This window comes from Mauremys reevesii, linkage group 7 (assembly GCF_016161935.1).
Source record: "Mauremys reevesii isolate NIE-2019 linkage group 7, ASM1616193v1, whole genome shotgun sequence".
NCBI classification, from domain to species: Eukaryota; Metazoa; Chordata; order Testudines; family Geoemydidae; genus Mauremys; species Mauremys reevesii.
Genome location: NC_052629.1, coordinates 79,581,560 through 79,603,389, shown reverse-complemented (window position 1 = coordinate 79,603,389; position 21,830 = coordinate 79,581,560). Strand labels below are relative to the sequence as shown.

The window sequence follows — 21,830 nt, the reverse complement described above, 5'->3', positions numbered from 1 at the left end:
GGGGAACAGGGCTTTGATTGTTCGGTGGCTTCCACCATGGCTTCGCCTGATGTTGGCCTGACACAGGGACCCCACAGCAGAGCCTGGCGTTGGTGGCAGAGGGAAGCCCCCGCGATCTCTCCAGGCTGAGCCTGGGGATGGCTGGTGTGGGCTGGGCAGGGGACTGCAGCCTGAAGACTGCTGGCACTCTTTCCTGACAGCTGCTGAGGATGTGTCTGATCTTGTGGTCTGTGGTTGTCCAGTCTTGCGACAGAGGAGAGCCTGTGCTCCTAAATGTCCTGCGGTCACGGAGCCAAGGCACGCGGCTGAGAGCTGGCTGCTGAGTGACTGCCTACGGTCTTGAGCACCAGCATGCGCCAGCAAGGGCATTCTTCCTGCTACCCCATGCCCTAGGCAGGGACAGTTTGAGGCCCCAGCCCTCGGGACAGCGCCTCCTTGCACAGAATCAGAGAAACGCAGAGCTGGAAGGGACCTCGAGAGCAGCACCAAGGAAATCTAGACCAGTCCTGGCAGGTGTTTGTCCAAACTGTTCTGAAAACCCTCTAGTGACAGGGATTTCACAGCCTCCCTTGGAAGCCTGTTCCAGAACTATTTTTATAGTTAGACAGTTTTTCCTAATATTGAACCTAACTCTCCCTTGCTGCAGATTAAGCCCATTATTCCTTGTCCCACCTTCAGTGGACACAAAAAACAGCGGATCACCATCCTCTTTGTAACAGCCCTTAATATATTTGCAGACTGTGATCGTGTCCCCCCTCAGCCGTCTGTTCTCTAGACTAAACATGCCCAGTTTGGCATTGCACAGTCCAAGTCTTCCAGCCTTCCCCTGCTGAGGCCTATTCACTGTTGTCAAAATACCCCGGGGAAGCCGGGTCAGTATTTCAGGACTCCGTCATGCCCCAGTGCAAACATTCGGGAGACTCCAAGCTCTGCCTGCTGCCTGGGGGTGTTTGGGCCCTGGGAGCGGGCTGCAGCCAGGTTCTCTTTATGACCTAATTGTTAATTTGTAATGAATCTGGTTCTAATAATGCGGTGGTGTTTATAGAATACACCGTAACTAAGGGGCTCATTAAATTGGAACGGGATGGGGGCTTGGGAGCTGTGGGCTAGAGCTTTGCTGGTGTTATTGATCAGCTTGCTTTCCCAGACAGCCAGAGGAGGTGAGCGAAGTGAAACTGCACCTAGGAGAGGAAGGATGGCTTTGTGATTGGGGGTCCCGGGCTGGGACTTAGCAGACCTTGGTTCAATTCACTCCTCTACCACAGATTTCCTGTATGATGCTAGTCAAGTTACTTGATGGCTCTGTGCCTCAGTTTCCCCATCTGTAGAATGGGGATAATACTCTGTCCATTTAGACTGTCAAGTTTTCTGGGTTATGACTGTTTGTACACGACAGAGCCCTGATCTCAGCTGTGGCCTCTCAGTGCTACTGTAACGTGAATATAAGCGAGGGCTTTGCCTCGGCTTCCAGGGGGTTAATTTGCATAACTTCCCCCACGATGCTCTGGGATGAGTGTTTTCCTTTTTTTGTTCTGATGGGGGATTAATGCAATCAGCTGTTTGGAATAAGCCACTTCAGCCCCTCCTTAGGCTAATGCCTTTGAGAGAGTGAGAGCCAAGGAGCTATTGGGTGGGGAGCCGATGGCAGAAAACTGGCTGAGGCTGGCTCTCAAGCGGCCATCAGTGGTGAGGGGGGGCACAATTCCTGGCAGCACTGCCAACCCAGACAAGGTCATCTCCATTATGCCAACTGTAAGGGCCAGCGGTGCGCAAAGCAAATGCCAGGTTGTGGGAAGGAGGATTATGTGGGAGTTTGGGGGCCTGGCAGAAACTGCGATGAGGCTCCATTTCTGCTGCTGCCTTAATGAAAAGTGGTTGTGGGAAGGAGTTTAGGAGACTGGCCAGGGATAAATGTTTAAGTCAGGATGGAAAAGACAGAAGTGGGTGAGGACATGGAAAGGGGAGCCTGAGGAATCAAAGAGGGACAGATGTAGCAGGGAACAGGGACTGTCTCTCTGCTGTGGATTCGTACAGCACCTAGCACACCAGCCTGGACCCCTAGTTGGGGTTCCCAGTGCTATTATATGGGATGCTGGAAGGCCAGTGTGATCAGTATGAGGGCCCAGGGCCGCCTGGGGGGCGGAGAAGTGGGGCAATTTGCCCCGGGCCCCACAGGGGACCCGGGAGCCCTAGCCCAGCGGCGGTCTGGGTCTTCGACGGCATTTTGGCGGCGGGGGGCCCTTCAGTGCTGCCGAAGACTGAAAGGCCCCCGCTGCCGATATGCCGCCGAAGTCCTGGACTGCTGCCGGGTGAGTACAAGCGCCGCAGCTCCCTCGCTTTGCCCCAGGCCCCCTGAATCCTCTGGGCGGCCCTGTGAGGGCCCAGGGCCTGTGTTAAGCTGTGATGTCCTCTTGCATGTGTTAGGCTGGGCAGACTCCACAGATCTGGGTCACCTGTGCTCTCCCAGCTGAGCTCCTTGGAAGGAAAGGCAAGAAGCAGCATCTGCCATGCCCTTGCTTGAACCTGTAGCTGGCAGTGTTAAGGAGGCGCTGTAGGAGCAGGGAGGGGAGGCAGATGGATTTTGGTGAGCCACCCACTGCTGCGGAAGCCCCCACCCCCTGCAGAAAAAACAGGGCCCCCTGGAAACACAGGCCAGCCAGAAAAGGAGCCATCCAGAAGCTTAAGAGGAGTAAGGGGCTGATCTTTCACTGCTGAGAGCTGAGTCTTCCCCTGCTTGAGATCATATGTGAGAGGAGGGCTCTGATCTCATGCACGTCCCTGCCTCCCAGTGGAGGCTTGACACATGCCAAACCCCAGGATGCAGGAGGAGCCAGAACTGGCTCTGTCTGCTTAGGAGAGAGCCAGGGCTGCGACAGCAGGGGTTCCAGGGCAGGAGGGAGGGGCATTGGCAGGGACATTGTGGGGGCAGTGCTGGAATGTGGGGGGTGTCACTGCAGGGCTGAGGGGCAGCCCCAAGCTGCAATGTGGGGGGCCCAGGGCTGGAATGTGGGGAGTACTGCAGGGCTGCGGGGGTGGGGGCATTGCTGCAGTGCCATGGAGGGGGGCAGGACTGACGTAGCAAGGAGTGCAAGTCAGGATGGAGCATGTGCGGGGAAGTGGGCTGCAGGTCGAGGGGGAGTGTGTGTGGTGGGGGGGAAGGCTGCAGGTCAGGGCTGGAGCATCCAGGGCTGGGTTCCTCAGGGTTAGGACAGCCTCGTGCATAGCTGGCACTTGCTAGCTTGCTACACTCCTGTGCACCTGAGAGTTGTCCTTCCTCTGTCTCTAGGAAGCATGTGATTGCCCAGAACCTCTGTTCCAACCTGACTCTCCCAGGCACGGGGGGACAAACCTGGGCCGTCCTGGGCCAGGGGGCTTTGTGTCTTTTCCCAACAGGATCCTGGCCCATTCGGAAGGCACCGTGGCCCCTTGTCCTTGCCATCCTTGCCAACGTCGCCCCAGCATTGCCAGCTGACGGGTCAGTGATCTCTGGCAGGGGACCCTCTGGGGCACAATGGGAGTGGAGATCCTCGGGACCCAGTGAACAGAACCGGCCTCCCCATGATGAGAGAGTGACAGGACTGTAAAGGGGGGCAGAATGGAGGGTACCCCTGGGGTGTGTGTGGCGGGGGTCTGTTGCTCACCTCCCACCAGCACAGCAGGATGTGCTGCACCCTCTGTGCCCCTCTGGCCATTGGTAGCCATCGGTGGTGGGGCACCTCTGTCGGCCTTGTGTTGGTTCAGTGAGCTGCTGGACTCTTCACCTAGGGTGTGAATGCAAGCGAGGGCTGGGGGGAGGCAAGATGTGGGGGTGCCCTGGGCGATCCAGGGGTCTCTGTCATGTGGTGGTGATAGGGAGTCTGATACCTTTGGTGCTGTGAGGGAACCACTGGCAGCTCTGGGGGAGGGGGAGGAGCTGTGCAATGTGATGCCCTGAAGGAGCCTTGAGCTTGGGGGAGGCAGGAATAAGGGGGTGGGATTCTATAGGGATAGGAGTCTGTGCATGTGATGCCCTGGGGGGTAGGAATAAGGGGGTGGCACAGGGAGGGGGTATGTGCAGTGTGATGCCCTGGGGGGTAGGAATAAGGGGTGGCACAGGGAGGGGGTCTGTGCAGTGTGATGCCCTGGGGGGCAGGAATAAGGGGGTACCATGAGGGGGCCTGTGAGCATGATGCTCTGGGGGGCAGGAATAAGGGGTGCCATGGGGGGCATCTGTGCAGTGCGATGCCACGAGGAGCCTGTACAAGCTCAGGACCTGGCTGGGCAGGGGGACCAGGGGGTCAGTGCAGTACACGAGGCTCTGCCCTGTTGGAGGGGCAATACCATGAGCACAGTCCCCTGTCCCCGTGCCCTGTCCCCCGGGCTTGCCAAGGGCCGTCCAGGCCTCGATGACCCTGACCCAACAGCGGTTTCTCATCCGGTCTGACTCTGCTCCGGAAACACCCAGCCCTGAGCTGCACTTCATGTCTGGGGAGCAGCCGGTGCCAGAGCCTGCGAGGATGAGGTGTGGCTCTGCTCTGGGTCATGGGCACCAAGGGCAGCTTGACCAGCCAAGAGCAGGGAGTGAGCCCAATGGGCTGGAAGGGGAAGCCCTTACCTCTCCAGGATCCGGCCCGTAGAGGGCAGCATGGTGCGGCTCTTAGCATAAGAGATGCACAAAGTGGGGCGGTGGGGCATGCACTGGGCACTGGAGTTGGCAGGAATTCTCTGCTGCCAGTTCCAGGGAAACCACAGCAGAGCTGAGCTCCGTGCTCCTTATGTGCTGTTCAGCAAGCCCGGCCCTTGGAGCCCTGTCATGCTTCCTTGCCCAGAGTCCCACAGGGAGTCTGGGAGCGTCAGCAGCTGCTTCTTGGCAGGAGGCTGCAGGCCAGGTCTTGGCATCTCCATAGAGGAGGATCTGCTTTGCTGCCAAGGCTGCGTGTGCTGGCCCAGGGGGTCTGAGGCAGTGTTTTCTGCAGGAATTAAAATGAGGGGGGTGTTCAAATTTACGGGGGGGGGGGGTGAGGGCCAATGAGGGGTGAGACTGAGGGTGAAGGTGGGCTGTATGGCACCATAGTAAAAACTGAAAAATGTTTCATGATCATTTTACTAGATTTAAATCATGTTTTAAAATCACTGCACAAATTCAAGTTGGCTACTCAAGCCTTCTATGAAGCACTACATCTACATCCTTCTTGGTTTCTTGTTATAATTTTGCACAACTCTGTTAATGAAACTTCTTGAATGCAGTGCGTTCATCTTTGGTGGATTCTCGCGTGTCAGGTACTTCCATTCCTTCAATTGATATGCTCATTAGTTCATTCACATGATCAGGCAGAAGGCGGCTTCTTTCAGAACACAAAATTCTATTCAATGAGGAAAAAGAATGCTCAACTGTAGCTGTTGTGACTGGGAGTAGCAAGAGATGAATTCCTACTTCTTTCATCCCAGGAAACATAGCACAAAGATTGGGTCAAGCCACTAGTGATGATAAAAAAGAAGTCAAAGTCAAATCTTCATTCATTCGTTGTATGATATTCCACTCTCTATTCAAATTCTCTATTCTATCCTGAGCACATGGCAGCCCCATTGCTGGTAGTGCCTCACTCCACTCAACTGTCAGTGTTTTATAGGACAGGGATCTGTAAAAGCTACGTAGAGGTTGAGTAGAATCTAGAAGTCGCTGTTATAGATTTTTAAGAATCAAGTCTGTGTACTTTTTCAGTTGTCTTAACGAACATTTCTTGTCCTCGTCATTTAAAGAGTCAATATAAATGCCTTCGTTAGTCAACTTCTGGACTGAAAGTGTTTGCTTCTTCCAGTACTTTTTCAATGGATAGCTGTCTGATTGATCCAAATGTAGCTTCTATTGCTGGACAAAGATCTACTACTGTTGTAGCAGATGCCTGGATGGCATTGTTTAATGACCCAAGTGGTTTCAACCATAGACTTACAAGAGAGAGAATGGCAATGGTCTTCTCTGAACGTAGTTGCAAAAGTAGCCCACCAACTCACTACTTAGATCCATCCCATCTTGGTAGATACTGTCCAAAGCCAGTAATAACGGCTGGAATAATTTTAAGACAACAGCCAAGGATCGCTCATGAAAAAGCCAGAGGGTTTTCCCAGGTTGGACTAATTTGAACTTCAGTCCCAGTGTATCTTCTACATTTTCCAAGATATTCAGTCTTTTTGGACTCTTGCTGAAAAAAGAATATAATGAAGACATTAAATGTGTTGCTTTTTTAACGTCTTTTGAAGAGTCTGCAGCTCGTACTAGCACTAGTTGGAGTAGAGGGCCTCTGCAGTGTGTATAGGAGAGATTAGGGTTACACATTTCTCTGAGCAAAGCTTGTACTCCACAATGTCTTCCAGAGAAGTTTGCAGCTCCATCAAATGCACAAGCAGCCATCTGTTTGGAGTCCAATTGACAAGCATTTAACTTTTCTACAATGTGGGTTGTCACAGATGCAGCCGATGTGTCTTCTATAATTTGAACATCTAGAAATGCATCTACTGGCCTACCACTGACATCAAGATAACGTACACAATGATTTAATTCTTGATGTCCATTTGCATCGGTGCATTCATCAGCCATGTATGCAAATTTTTTGAACGTGGTGAGAGAGTTCTTCACTTTTTCAGCTGTTGAGTCTTTCACTGTTGCACGACATGCTTCTAGCCAGTCAGTTGAGTTTCTTGCAGAAAGATAGTGAGCATTTGCTGGTCTTGTTCAGAACTAGTGTTCAACGTCAGGATGAACCAGTGACAATGCACTTAACATTGGCCTCCAGTTTGTAATGTGTTGTATGTCTTGCTTAAATAGAAAGTATGATGCCACAGCTATGTGTGTTCGCATGAACTGTGTTGTGTCTCCAGCATTCTTAACAGCCTCATTAACACTCACCAGTGTTGTCTTTCGTCAGTGGAGACTCAGAGTTGAGAGGTGCCTTCACATGAGTTCACCTCCCAGGTGGGGGGCAAGAAGGCACCTTGCTTGTTCCTCCAGCTGCTCACTGTTCGCTCTGGACACTGTGGTTCATTGTGCCACCGTTCACTCCATTGCTCTGTTGCCAATGGTCCTGCGCAGTCACCTTCTGCTGCGACCTGCCACTGTGACCTCTGCGAGTTGGTCTCTTGAGGTTCCACCCAGCTGTCAGTGATTTCAGCTGAGCTCTCGGGGGAACCTCGCTGCTAGTGCAGACTGGGCCATCTCTTCCACAGAAACACTGTCCCACAGCAGGTCTAAGCACTTAGACCTGATTATCAGTGATTTCAACTGTAGTGGTTACTTAACAAAACAAAAGACTCTCTATGGAGCCTAATCACCTCTGTCTTTAAACAGTGGAGAGGGGCAGGTCAAATAGTACTGGTGACTCAGGCAGACCATTAAGCAAAACACCTGTCCCCACCCTCTTTCTTGATGTCCTCAATCAGCACAGGCTAAGTACAGTTCTACTGCCCTTTACTCATACACTAAGAATAACAACATTTCATTACCCCCTGCATTCAAGTGATTTGTAACCCAACCCCAGCCAAAATCTGTCACTTGGGCAACACAGCTCTGTTTGCTGGATACCTTGGTAGATTAGGTGTGAATGTAAATACAATCTGGTCCTGAAGCCTTTCCCCCCAGCGCATCACTAGCTGTCAGGGAGAGCTCATTTAGACTTGGCTTACAAATCATCATTTAAAATTATTCGGTTGGCCAACATCACCAAAATGAATGCACTGACATTGTCATAAAAAATAACAGCTGTATAAGGAAGCTAGTCTATGTTCATACTTTTCAAATCTATTATACTTTTTCAGATACACATATTTTATCATACACTTTATATGCTTTTAAAGTGTGTATTAATGTTTCAATTTCAATTCAAATTTCCAAACAATCACTACATTGGCAACACTGCATGTAACTAGTTCACAAAACTGGGGGTGGGTGGGTGTTGGGGAAATTTGGGGGGTGTACACCCCCCCAGGGGGGTACTGGGAAATCCTTGGTCTGAGGGCTCCCCTCTTCCGGCCCTGTTGAAAGGAGGGGCTGATTTGAATGTGTGTGTGTCTGTGAGGTCTCTGTGCTGTGGTTTGGCAGGATTTGGCAGGGCGAGTACAAACGCAGCCAGGCAGCAGGGACTAGTTAACTTGCCCCGCGCTTTTGGCAAGCGATCAGAGAGAGATGGGGGTGGAGGGGGAAAGAAGAGAGAGAGGGGAAAATGGAAGGGCAGAGAAAAGAGACCGGGAAAGGGAAGACAGGGTGGTGAGGAGATGAACAGAGGTGGGTGAAAAATGGGTATAGGAGAGGGAGTGAAAAAGGTGTGTGTGGGAGGGAGATTGCACAAAGAGAAAGAACTAGAGACAGAGGAAAGATGGAGAAAGAACAAGGAGAGAAGAGAGATCAGGAAATCATGAGGAAGAAGAGAGGAGAGGAAAACGGAGCAGATGAGCGAGGAGGGAAAAGGCCCTGGGGGTTATCTCATGCCTTCTGCTGCCAGGGATTACGAGGTCCTTTGCAGACTGAGCTCCAAATGCAGCCACTTCTGGGGTGGAGCATACAATAGTCTACTGCAACATGACCCAAAAGGTTAGGACAGGAAGTGATCTTCTCCCATTGAAACTACTGGGAGAATTTTTTTAGGTGGGCCCAACGTGGTGGTTGCTTGAGTTGGAATTGGGGCTAGGACCTGGGGTGGGGGTGGGGGGAGAGAGAGTGTGTGTGTGTGTGTGTGTGATTGGCTGGATAAATGCCAAGGAATCTTCGATGATCACAAGTGCCCTGGCCTTTGGGCTCATATCTCTGAAGAGAGGTGGTGCAGGGGGAGAGAAAGGGGATGGGGTCAGAGAAGGAGTAGAGAAGGGGGGAGAGACAGCCAGGGACAAAAATGCAGGCTCTGCCCCTCACCAGTTTTTCTGTTCAGCTCTGGTGAAGAGATGTGAAATGCTGGGAAGGGAGATGGAACAGAGAAATGAGGCCATTGTGCCTGCAGTGTTGGCCCATTGCATGAGCTTTTGCCTCGGACCATAGTTTAGGGAGGGTGTTAGGCACCGAAACAGAGGGGTGGACATCAGCGCATCCAAAATCGTCATTCCCTGGAGAGAAAGCAGGTGGTGGCATATCAGACCCATGTGGCCATCCCCCCGGCCTAGGCAGGGCTCCCTTTCGTTTGGCTGACTGCGTGTGCTAGGAAGCAGCCTGCAGTCCTGGCCCTGTGGAGCTGGTCCTACCGGCTCCCCCGCTGCATGGTGTCCGTCGCACTGGGGGAAGCTGCCCATTGCGCTGTGGGTCAATTGCACTGCTATGGAGGAAATCCAGGTGGTGGGATGTAAAAGCAGCAGCGTTGGGCCGTGCTCTCTGCTGCAGTCCCAGCTGGCAGGCTGGGCACGGAGCATATGCCAAATCCCTTGGCTTCCCCTGGGGGAGAGGCTGTGAGGGGAAGCGTCCTTTGGCATCGAGGTGCTGCAAGGAGCGAGACTCCCCTAGCCCCCAAGGAGACCGCTTTCCCCTCCTTGGCAGCACTGTCTTGCCAGCTGCATCAGGAGATCTGGCCAGAAGGCTCTGCTGTGCACAGTACAGAGGAGGCTGATCTGCCGGCTTCAGCCTGTTCTCTCCCTCCAGGACTGGTGGCGACGTGGGGCCATCTCCCCACGGGCAGTGCTGGAAGCCCCATTTCTGGCAAACGTGTCAAACTCGGCTGCGTAATGGGCTGTGGAGAACACTTAGGCCCTGGCCAAAGGGGATGGACTTTGATGCCCTAATAGGTCTCATCCACCTCTGACTTCCCCACTGCTCTGCCCAGCCTGAAGGCAAGGCCTCTGCCTTTCTCATCTTCCCAGACTCCTCCCCTGGGCTTCTGAGGCAAACCCTGAACTAATTGGATTCAATTAGCACCCCCTCCTCTACTCCCCGCGGTAATTGATTGCATGTTTCCGCTCCCTCTGCCAGCTCTGACAGCTGGTGAAAGTCCTGTCCTGAAAGGCTGCAGATGAGAGCTGGGATCCCAGCAGGCCTGGCACCGCATGGTGGGGAATGAATCCTGGATGAGTGGGCAGGTAGCTGGACTGCCAAAGGGGCCCTGGGCGGGTTTCAGGGGGCATGGCTCTGAGGGTTGGGTTGTGTCTAATGCAAATGAAAACCATTATAGTAACGCTTTGCCCCAGAGCACCTGCCGTCTCAGGGCCTCTAAGCCCTTTACTGATGTTAATGAACTAGACTTGAGGCTGGTATTATTGATCCCCCTTTCATGAGTGGGGAAACTGAGGCACAGAGGTGCCTGAGGCCTCACAAAGCGTCAGGAGCAGAACTGAGGATAAATCCCAGGAGTCCCAATCCCCTGCCTTCACCACATGGATCATTTTAAAACAAGGGTGAACCCAGCACTTCTGTATCTCAGAAACCCTTTCCAAGGTGAGATCTCAGGGATGGTCCAGATTTCGTCTCATCTCCTCCATAGTGCTTAGAGCATTCCCAACTCAGTGACTGGGGAATGCCCAGAACAGACGGGAGGGAAAAGGACACCAATGCCGCTATGCCAGTGTAGCACCCAGTGTAGACATTCGTTCAGTTTAGGAAAGGCCTTTTTCAGTACAGTTTCAGCCATTTCCCAAGCCACACAAGCTATAGCAGAAAGAGGCCACTTATACCAGAATGAGACAGTCCACCCAGGTTATACAGGAACGTCCTTAGCAGGGGCGGCTCCAGGCACCAGCACGCCAAGCGCATGCTTGGGGCAGCAAGCCACTGGGGGCGCTTTGCCGGTCACTGCGAGGGCGGCAGGCAGGGTGCCTTCAGCGGCATGCCTGCGGAGGGTCTGCTGGTCCCGCAGCTTCTGCGGACCTCCCGCAGGCGGCTGCCGAAGGCAGCCTGCCTGCCGTGCTTGGGGCAGCAAAATGCCTAGAGCCGCCCCTGGTCCTTAGGCATACGCAGCATACATGGCTGCGTAGGGCACCTGAAAATTTTGGGCGCCACCGGGACCATAGGTGCCGACTTCTCATCTTGCCAGGGGGTGCTCGACCCCCTGGGTCCGCTCCAGGCCCTGTCCCCACTCCACCCCTTCCGCCAAACCCCCTCCCCGTCTCTTCCCGCCCCTGTTCCACCCACGCCCTGCCTCTTCCATGCCTCCTCCACACCCTGAGCACGCCCTGTACCTACTCCTCCCCCTCCCCCCCGAAGCTTGAATGCCATGAATCAGCTGTTCACGGCGCTCTGGCAGCGCTGAGAAGGAGCGGGAGGAGTTGGTAAGTGCGGGGCTGCCGGCACGCAAGAGGCATGGGGGGAGGGGACAGAGGGGGGGAACTTGGCACCAGTGGGTGCTCTGCACCCACTAACTTTCCCCGTGGGTGCTTCAGCCCCAGAGCACCCACCCATGGAGTCCACGCCTATGACCGGGACAGCAGGAAGAGCGAGTTGGCTCCCGCACACCCAGCGCCCACTGCAGTTTCCTTACTAGGCAGAAGGCACGGGCTGTATTCACAGGGGCACCAGTTGTGCCAGCGTAGGGGCACCAGTATTCACAGAGCTGAATGCACTGGCGTAGGGACACCAGTTTAATAATACTGAGTAGGCCCCATAAATCCTCAGGACGGCCTCGAGGTTATACCTGTATAACTGTAAACTATCAGTGCTGTAGTAGTGCCTCTGTAGTTCAGACACCACAGAAGGGTTCTTCCGTCCCTTAGTAAATCCACCTCTCCGAGAGGCGGTAGCTAGGTCGACAGAAGAATTCTTCCCACAGCCTAGTGGTGTCCACATCTGGTCTTAAGTCAGTTTAATTGCATCGCACGGTGTGAAATTTTTCACAGCATTAAGCAAACTTTGTAGCATAGACCAGCCCTGTAGGACCATTCCTAAGGCCACTTCACATCCCTCTGGCAATGTGACGGTGCCTTAAAGTGGGCAAAAATTACAGTGATACCCATTGAAAGTGGCCTCAGTGTAAAATGAGAATGAGCGTGTTACCTCCATGCTGCACTGGGACAAGCAACTGCCAAGCTGCAGAGCACTGGGGGCTTGAACTCCTGAAGAGATGGCTTAATTTTCAGAGGCTACATGCATTCCACTGCCTCCCTGAAGTTAGCCTCTCTAATGATTGGGCCACATTTATTCTAGTGCCCAGCTTGGGCTGCAGGTATCTGATGTTAAAAGCTTACGTTTGACTCCCTTATAGAATGGGACAATGTATGCTACCTGCCCATCTTTACCAAGGGATTCAAGGACATATCCCCAATTATAAATCATTTTCAAAATGCTTCAGATCTGAGTTCTTAGGACATCAGAACTGATGAAAACGGGAAGGAAATTTAAACTTAAAGGGGGAGGGATAGCTCAGTGGTTTGTGCATTGACACCCCCCCCCCCCCAAATCCAGGGTTGTGAGTTCAATCCTTGAGGAGACCACTTAGGGATCTGGGGCAAAAATTGGTCCTGCTAGTGAAGGCAGGGGGCTGGACTCAATGACCTTTCAAGGTCCCTTCCAGTTCTAGGAGATTGGTATATCTCCAATTATTACTTTCCCTGGCAATGCTGTTTGTTTACTATTTGCACTTCACCAGGTTGGAGGTTGAAACTAAGCTGGTCAGTTTCATATTCTGTTTTGAATCAGTTTCACTTTAGATTTCTCCTACACTAGCACAAGACTGAGGCTATGTTTGGTTTTATAGCCTTTCTGGGGAAGTTTTTGATATAGGAAGACTATATTCAATGTCATGGGGGGGGAGAAACATCCTCAAATATTAAATCTTTTATTTTCATAGTAAGGTTTGTAAATATCTGCATACTCAAAGCCTGCAAGAAACTAGCTGACTCAGTTATCTACTGGTTTGTTGCATTTACTGGTGAGTGATTTATATAGAGGAAAGGCTGACTGTTTGGAGGGATGGACATATGGATGCTGGAATAGACATGAGGGATTATTTGAGAGATGAGGTGGCCAAATGGTGGAATATTGACAAAGAGAAGGGGATTTAAGGAGTGGGTAATTTATAGTGCTTGGGGAGAAAGGCAGTGTTGCTAGCTGTTAGGTTTTTATGCGAGTCTTGTTGTATGTGGTGTTTTTTCTTCAGATCCTGGAGTCATGGGGTTACGAGAGAATCTCCGTTTTCATCTAAATAAAAAAAAGTAAGTTTCTAGCCCTTGGCTGTGGAGCAAAGCTTGAAACTGTGATCTGTGTGCGCCTGGAAGGCAAAGAAAAAGACCTCAAATTCTTTGTAGTTCTTGTGATTTTTAATTCAATCTTGTGATGTTGCTCATGTTTTTTGAACACTTGGGGTTGGCAGTGGTGGAAATGTAACAACTTGACCACAGTGTGTTTGTCGTATCTGGTTCCCCCAGCCCTTCACCTGCCTTGTTCTTTGGGTCTCTCTGCCTCTGTTTGTAAAGTGCCTCCTTAGCACATTGACTTCAGCTGGAGCGGTGAGTTGTCAGCACCTGTGAAAGCCACCTGGGCCCCACATATCTCGTATTGGGCACTCCAAAATGGAGGTGTCCCCAGCCAGAGGCTCCTTTGGAAAATGGTGGCTCTAGTCACTTGCACAAGATGATGCTGCGAGCATGGAAAGACTGTACTTTACAACTAAGAGTCAATGGCAAAGCTGGGCTAGCTGAAGTGTGCTCCAGTGGTTAGGGTCCTAGCCTGCCACTTAGAAGACCCACAGTCAATTCCCTGCTCTGCCACAGATGTCCTGGGTGACCTCAGGCAAGTCACTTAGTCTCTCCGTGACTCAGTTTCCCAGTTGTAAAATGGAGATAACAGCCCTGCCCTGCCTCACAGGGTCCATAGCCATAAAGAATGCGAGGTGTTCAGAGACTGCAGTGAGGGGAGCCATATTAAATACCTTAGACAGAACCTTTCCCATTTCTTTAATACCGGCACAGTGCCGCTCGATATCCACCTGTTGCTAGGATGAGTGCGGTACAAAAGCTAACCCAGACAGACAGGTTAGCGGACTGAGTGGCATTAGCTATTTATTTTTTGCCCCTTAATATAGTGCTTGGGGCTGAATTATCAGCCCGGGAGTGATCCACAAGTCAGGGACAGCATGGGCGTTGGCAATAAAACCTGCCTCCTGCAAGTCACTAGATCCCTGTCCTGGAGGCACCTGTTCTAGGCATGAGTGGCTAGGTCAGGCCTTGGGATCCTTTCAGCCTCTTGGCAGCCATGATCAGCACGGGTCGGGATAAGCTTCCAGGGGGAAATTGGCCGACACCCCCTTCCCCCACCCCGACTCATTCTTTTGCCCTGCTGTCTACTTCCTTTTAAAGGAAGAAATGTGTCTTCTTGGGCCTGCGGGAGGGAAGGCAGGCTGCTGCCGGGTTGCGGGTTGGCTGATGGGCCAATACTGGAGGAGATTAGGGAAGAAATCTGCCTTTCATTTTACTCCTCTCCATGCCAAGGACCAAATCCATCTCTGGTGTAACTGTGCAGGATTCAGTGGCATTCCAGCGGTGACTGACTAACCCCGCTGCCTCTGCCAGCTCGGTAGGGGAGAGAGCACAGAAGCCTCAGAGAATTCAGTCCCAGAGAGCTGCAGCTGCTGGGGAAGTCCTTGGAAAGGCGGGTCTCCCCCATCTCTTGCTCTGTGGCAGTCAGTCTCCTTGCAAGAAGCTGGGTGGAGCCCTGCCTGTATAAAACTTCCCAGTAGACTCCTTGGAGCCAGCTGCTTATGGCAGGCGGGCTGGGGAGAGGCGGGGTGGGGAAGGCTGCATGAGCACATATTGGCCAGCTGGGATCTTCGCAGCTGTCTCCCTGGAAGGCGTTGCAGTGGGGAGGTCGGAAAGGAATCCCATTGAGTTAAAGGCTAGGGGAGCCTCGAAAGGAAGAGCCGAGCAGCAAGTGAGCATGGAGTGGAGCTGCCTCTCCCAGCTCCTGGCAACCTGGTGGCTTTTTTGGAATCTCTTCGCCAGCTGCCAAGGGACCAAGGGGAGTGTGCCCAGACTCCGCCTGTCTTATAAAGGTAATTTGCAGGGGGTGGTGTAGGCATGATGGTTCCAGGATATTAGAGAGTAGGGTGACCAGATGTCCCAATTTTGGGGGCTTTTTCTTATATAGACACCTATTTTCCCCCCCTCCCCCGTCCCAATTTTTTACGCTTGCTGTCTAGGCACCCTGTTAGAGAGACAAGGTGGGGCAGGCACTTTCTTCCCCAGACCCGAAGAAGAGCGCTCTGTAAGCTCGACAGCTTGTCTCTCTCACCAGCAGAAGTCGGTCCAATATGAGATATTACCTCCCCCCACCTTGTCTCTCTTGCAAGGGTAATAATGCTTATGGAGCTGTATTGATGGAAGCTGCCATCTCTGGGGATGGTGTTGAGGATTTTAACCTGAAAGCCTCACTGGGCTGCCCCCTGGCTCTTCTCCCACTTTTGACTTGGCACTTGCTGGCTTCATGTGCTTATGCCTGGGTCTGAACAAGTGTTGGGGCATGCGCTGACCTGATCGCAGCGATCTCCGGTGTGTTGGGGATAGGGTGGAGGTACTGGTGGACGGGGTGGGGGGATTTCTGGCGCCTGCAGGGAGCAATGCCTGCTGGATGTGGGGATGGGTTTGTGTGGCAGTGAAGGTGCAGGGAGGTGATAATGAGCAGCTAGGCAGGTGTGAGGTGGTGTGGGTGCGAGCAAGGGTGTACATTTCACTGTGGTGTCCCCGGGCTCTCATAACCCCTTCTCAGCCCAATTACACTGAGATCTGCTGAGAGCAGAGGGGGAGTGCTGGCAATTAACTCCTTCACTCCTCCCTCTGGGTGTACACTGGATGCCTGACAAATTAGCCCCTGCGACCCTGTGGCTGTACCGATATGTGCACCGCATGCGTGTATTCAAACTCTTGGCGCCCCATGGAACTGCAGAGCATCCTGTGCGAGTGTGACACATGGCCTTTACTAGGTTCGTTACAGCGGGGGGGGGGGGGGAGTGTGTGTGTGTTGGGGAGTGTTAAGATTTATAAATGGTTTGCTCCGTTTGCCCTCACTGCCCCCGGGGGTCTGCTGCCCCTCGTGTGGCTGGAATGGGAAAAAGAAGAGAGTTCCTGCAATGACTTGAGGGGTGTTCGCACCCCCACCCCATGCTGGGAAATCTCATTCTCTCATTTCGTAGCAGCAGGCAGTGGCTCAAACAGGAAGGGCAGTGGCCCCGCCTGCCCCCAGGCACTGCCAGGCTTTGCTTGTCCCCAGAGTGCACAGGGATCGATCTCAATGGCTACCGAGATTGTAGCCATCTGCGGGGAGAGTGTCTGCTACCCTGCACATCTGTGTTACCTGCGAGACTCCCTCTCTCTGCCCTGCTGGGATGGAATGGTGCCCGGGCCAGGATTAATGCCTAAATGAAGGGATCCTGCTTAGAAACGATCCCCAACCTAGCTAACATGAGCGCCACCAGCCTTGGTCCCTCCTCCTTCTTCATCCCCTGGGTGAGACTATAGTGTGACGGGTCCCTGGGGGATCCACAGTGCAGTGATCAGTTTGCAAGGAAACCAGGAGTACTTGTGGCACCTTAAAGACTAACAAATTTATTTTAGCATGAGCTTTCGTGAGCTAAAGCTCACTTCTTCGGATGCATAGAATGGAACACACAGACAGGAGATATTTATACATACAGAGAACATGAAAAGGTGGAAGTATGCATACCAACAGGCAGAGTCTAATCAATTGAGATGAGCTATCGTTAGCAGGAGGAAAAAAAACTTTTTGAAGTGATAATTAAGATGGCCCATAGAAGGTGTGAGGTGAACTTAACATAGGGAAATAGATTCAATTGGTGTAATGACCCAACCATTCCCAGTCTTTGTTTAGACCACAGTTAATAGTATCTAGTTTGCATATTAATTCAAGTTCAGCAGTTTCTCTTTGAAGTCTGATTTTGAAGTTTTTTTGTTGCAAAATTGCCACCTTCAAGTCTGTCACTGAGTGGTTAGAGGTTGAAGTGTTCTCCCACTGGTTTTTGAATGTTATGATTCCTGATGTCAGATTTGTGTCCATTTATTCTTTTGCGTAGAGACTGTCCCGTTTGGCCAATGTACATGGCAGAGGGGCATTGCTGGCACATGATGGCATATATCACGTTGGTAGATGTGCAGGTGTACGAGCCCCTGATGGTGTGTCTGATGTGATTAGGTCCTGTGATGGTGTCACTTGAATGGATATGTGGACAGAGCTGGCATCGGGCTTTGTTGCAAGGATAGGTTCCTGGGTTAGTGTTTATGTTGTATGGTGTGCGGTTGCTGGTGAGTATTTGCTTCAGGTTTGCAAGGCTGCATGAAGCTGCAGTTAACGGGACAGTGAGTAGCTGGAGGGTTTGGGGCTGTTCCTGTCCTGCATGGGTGAGGGAACACCTTGAAATTGAGAGCAGGTGCTTAGCGTAAAAGGGGAGGTGGTGGCTTTCAGGGCAGGTCTGCACTGCATGCAGCACTTGTAGATACTCCAGCTAGCTTTGATCCAGCTTGCTCCAGTAACAACAGCAGTGAAGCTGTGGCCACTGAGTATGAACCCAGTGTCTCGGGCTGGGCTAGCCCCTGCAGCCGCCTGTGCTGGAGTGGCTTCTCCGCTATTGTTACTCAAGCTAGCTTTGATCTGGATCAGAGTTAGCTGGGCTATATCTCCATGTGCTGCACTCTTGCCTCCCATTGAAGTGTAGGCACATACCCTCTCTGCCCCAGCTGCAGCCAGCACCCCCTTGTGACCAGTGTCTGGTACTGCAGCCAAAGCAGCCTGGTTCTCAGCATTCTGCCCAGAGAAGGCTCCTTCCAGCTGTGTGCTGGCCCCACTCCAGAAGGAGCAGGAGGAATGTTGCTTCCTGGACTGGCAGGTGCCCCCTGAGAGCGAGCGACCTTCCTGCAGCTCCTTGCCCCAGTGCTGGGTACGCGTGAGAATGGCATGCAAGGCTGGCGCCTTGTCGTTAGCCAGCATTCCCCTGTATCGCCCGACGCTTCCCTGGGGTGTGCAGCGGCTTGATTTGCATCCCTTGGGCCCCTGCAACATTGGGAAACTGCCAAGGGTGGGGTCTCTCCGGCCATCAGAGACGCTTCTTCCTTTTGCTGGGGCTGGAAATGCCTCAAGAACAGCCTTTGCCATAGAGTTTTGCCATCTTGTTTTGATTGGAGCTAGGAGCTGGACAGAGGCAAAACAGCTGGGGTTGGAGTTGCAGCTGGAGGTTTCAGGCTGGCTTTTATTTTCCCCCTTTTCTGGGCCTGCTCCTAGTAAGTCAAATACCCATTGATTCTGGTATGAGCAGGCACAGGCTTGGGGTCGTGGGCCCTTGGGTGCATATGGTACCACCGAAGAGGCACCGTCTGCTGCACAGCAGCTTATGCGTCAGGCTCAGATTGGGGACTTTGGTTGGGGACTGTAGATCAAATCGCATTAGATGGGTTATTTCTGAAGAGTTTGTGGCCAACCAATATAGTCCCTCCCTCCTTGCCTCCCAGCCCTCAAAAAGACATTGAGGGGTAGGATTGGGGAAAGTCCAGCTGGGAGAGTGGTGGAAACATGAAACAGAAGAGCTGGCTCGAGTCTAGTGCTCTTGAGGATTTGCTGCACACTGCCCCAGAGGACAGATGTCAGGGGGGCTGGGACACAAGCCGCTGTGGATCTGGTGGCTAACAGCCCACAGAGCTGGGGAAAGTGACCCTGCTGTTTCCAGTGACTTGCTTCCTTGTAGATCTGGGCTCGGCGGGGAGCTCCTCTGGCCAGGGCGGAATGTCAAGGCTTTCTCTCCTTAGGTGGCCACTGTGAGCTACAGGCAGAAGGAGAGGTTCCCCTGAAAACCATGACTGGCTCAGTTTGTGGGAGGAGGGGAGGGCAGGATTTGGGACTGCTTGGGGTGGCTTTCCTGCTCCGCTCCTCTGGATCCCAGTGGCAGTAAAGCACAAAGCTTTACTTACTCCAGATATTGGGCCATGTACAGTATCTGGAGTAGGCCAGGGGAGGTAGAGACCAGAATTATCCTACTCTGAACCTAGTCCCATGCCTGCTACTTGCTTGGGGAGGGAAATGGAGACCCCTATTCTGGGAAGCTGTCCTGCTGGGACTCAAAGAACTGAGGGTATTGAATTGGTTCCTGCTCTTTGAGCAGGGGACATTGTTACCGTGCACATGGCAGCTGCCATGCTGGGACAGACCCACATCCTGGCTGGCCAATGCCTGGGTCTTGTGCAGTACTGTCCCATGGGAGAACAGATCTTCCTGAGCTCAGCTGTTGAACAGTGTATGTCCTTAAGCCTGAGAAATGAGAGCAGTGTGGCCTAGTGGATGGAGCACTGAGTTCTGTTCCTTTCTCTATCACTGGCCTGCTGGGTGACTTTGGGTAAGTCACATGACCTCCCTGTGCCTTAGTTTCCCCATCTGTAAAACAGGGATAATAAGTCTGACCTCCTTTGTGAAGTGCTGAGAGATCTGCTGATGAAAAGTGCTTGATGAGATCTAGGGATTATAATTGTATCTGAGCAACTTTATTTGCTGTGTAACATTTTCAAAAAGTGCCTGAGTGCTTGAGTCATTTTGAAAATGAGACCTATGCTCCAAAGTCACTTAGGTGCTCTTGAGAATGATACCCATTTCTTAGGCATAGGAGCATCTTCTCCTTTACTGCAGCTTAACTCAGTAAGTTCCTGCTGCTGTGAGTTCCACAAGTTAACTATGTTGCATTTAAAAACAATATTTTTCTCCCGCCCCCTTTAAATGTACTACCTTTTAAATGTATCTAGTTACTAATTAACATTACCTTTGAAATGTATCCCTAATTAACCTTTCTGTACTGGTAGCACCGGGGACCCTGGTGTTATATGAATGTCCCTGCCCCAGAGAACTTGCAGTCTAAAAGACAAGCCTTCTGGCGTTGAAGGAGGAGCTATGATAGAAGGATGTAGGCAATTAGGGTGACCAGATGTTCCGATTTTATAGGGACAGTCCTGATATTTGGGGCTTTTTCTTATATAGTCGCCAGTTACCCCCCACCCCCGTCCCGATTTTTCACACTTGCTATCTGGTCACCCTATAGGCAATTCTTAGCCATTCAGGAGCAGCGATCTCAACTCCCCACCTGCTAAATGATTATCAGCTGGCAGCTTTCTCTGTGCATAAAGGCAGAGGGGAGTTGCCAGGAGGCTCTTGAAGGAGGTTAAGTTGGTGGCTTTCAGGATTTTTGCCTGGGAGCTTTTCCCACACAGAAGGGTAGGTGGGAGTAATGGGCTGCTTTCGTCATTGCTGCCTTCGTCATTGCTTTATGAGCAGTTCTGCATGGGGAAATCTGCCAGGGTGACCGTGAGAATCTCCTGCTTAAAAAATAAACTCCAGCGCGGAACGATTAGCTGTTTAAAAATAGACTACAAGGGAAAGGAAGCCGGGAGGGCTAGAGGTGAGAGGGAGGCTGTCCAAGGCAGAGGTGAGGCTGTTTTGGCCTCGCTGCTTTGAAGGAAGGCAAATCAAACAGCCCCTTTAGCGTGTGGAATGTGACACAGCGCGATTCATGCAGCACTGGCTGTTAAAACCACAGTGGACCATGTCTTGCTGTGGGGTCCTGCCCAGACCTCCCTGCTGTTCGGCACTGCAGGAGTGTGCCCCAGGGGTCCCGCCACCCCCATTTCCCACCCTGGTTGGGGGTGTTTCTGGTTCCACATAGAGGTGAAAGGCTGGCTACGTTCCAGGGGAAGGCTGCTGTGCGTGGGTACGTGCTGCAGGGTGGAGGTGAATGGGGCTGTCGGCCAGCCGGAGGCACAGCAGGTTCATGTCAGGGATAGGGCAGGGGAGGCTCTGGGAGGGAGTGCTCAGCAGTGTGTGTGGGGGATGCTGGCTGGTAGCTCCAAAGGGCAGGAAGAGTTTGAGCCCCTCCTTTCTAGGGGCAGCTGAATTCTCTCCTACTTGGCTGTGAACATGTCAGGCCAGTCTCAACCCTATTGTAACTGCTGAAGTCAGGGGAGTTACCCCAGGGCTGGAGCTGGCCCATGCGCCATGAGGTTGAACACATGCCACCTTACTTCCCCATCCCCCAGCGGCTAATCCAGCCGCTCAGCTGTGAGCCAGCCAAATAGTTCCTGAACTTCAGTGTATTGTCAGGCCTTCCTGCTGCAGGGAGTTCCCACTGTATCTCCTGCTTCCAGCAGGGAGCTGTGCCATTGTACAGGATGGACACACGGACACTGCTGGGCATGCTGGCCCCTCGCTGCATGGTTCCCAGTTCTCAGCCACTCAACTGGGGCTGAACTCTGGGTTACACCTGTTGGCTTTAATGAGCCTGCACTGGTGTGAGTGGGAGAGGAATGTGGCTCTGGGGAATGAGGAGGCTGCAAGATAGCACCCCGCCTTTCTCTCTGGAGTGGGGTTCATGGGACTCATGTAGGGATAGTCAGGTGTGAACCTCCGAATGAGGGGTTCTGGTCCCAGAACCGATGGGCCGTTCCCGAGCACGTGGCAGATCGACTGCGGGACTGTCTCTCTCTGCCTCCCGCCAGGTGCTTTGGCTCTTTTGCGCCTTGTGCCATGGGCTGCTTCAAGGACAAAGATCCAGGCAGCCAAAGCACAGGCCAGCGCACCCAGGGTTGGTTCTTCACAGGATTTCAGGCTGGTGCTGTTGAGAATCCCGCCCCAGAGCAGCCGTCCTGATAAATGCTCCCAGGGATGGAGCTGGCCTGAGCCAGCTAGAAGATGCACTGGGAGAGGACCAAGTGTGAGCCCAGTGAGAGGAGAACCATCAGAACTGGGCACCACTGCCCACCTGGGGTGGACTGAGCACAGCACCTGTGTGGAGGGGAACCTGAACTGGATTTCCATGTCCTACTGGAGAGGACTCTGTGTAGGGAGTAAAACCTGAGCTGGAGTCCTGTGCCCACCTGGAGTGGACTCTGGATACATCCCGTAAGAGGAGGGGAAGAAC

General features: G+C 52.6%; 1 protein-coding gene across 5 annotated transcripts in view; it reads left to right on the top strand.

The window, feature by feature from the left end:
- SEMA3G (semaphorin 3G) overlaps window positions 1–21,830 on the top strand; it is a 128,351-nt gene that overhangs the window by 38,823 nt on the left and 67,698 nt on the right. The window contains exon 1 of one of the 5 annotated variants that reach the window (XM_039546883.1): window positions 14,669–14,924. The exons of the other annotated variants lie outside the window; for them this stretch is intronic. Within the exon in view, the coding sequence (XP_039402817.1) occupies window positions 14,675–14,924 (250 nt within the window). The 5' untranslated portion in view covers window positions 14,669–14,674. Of the gene's footprint in view, window positions 1–14,668; window positions 14,925–21,830 lie in introns of those variants that run through there. 5 annotated transcript variants of the gene reach the window in all.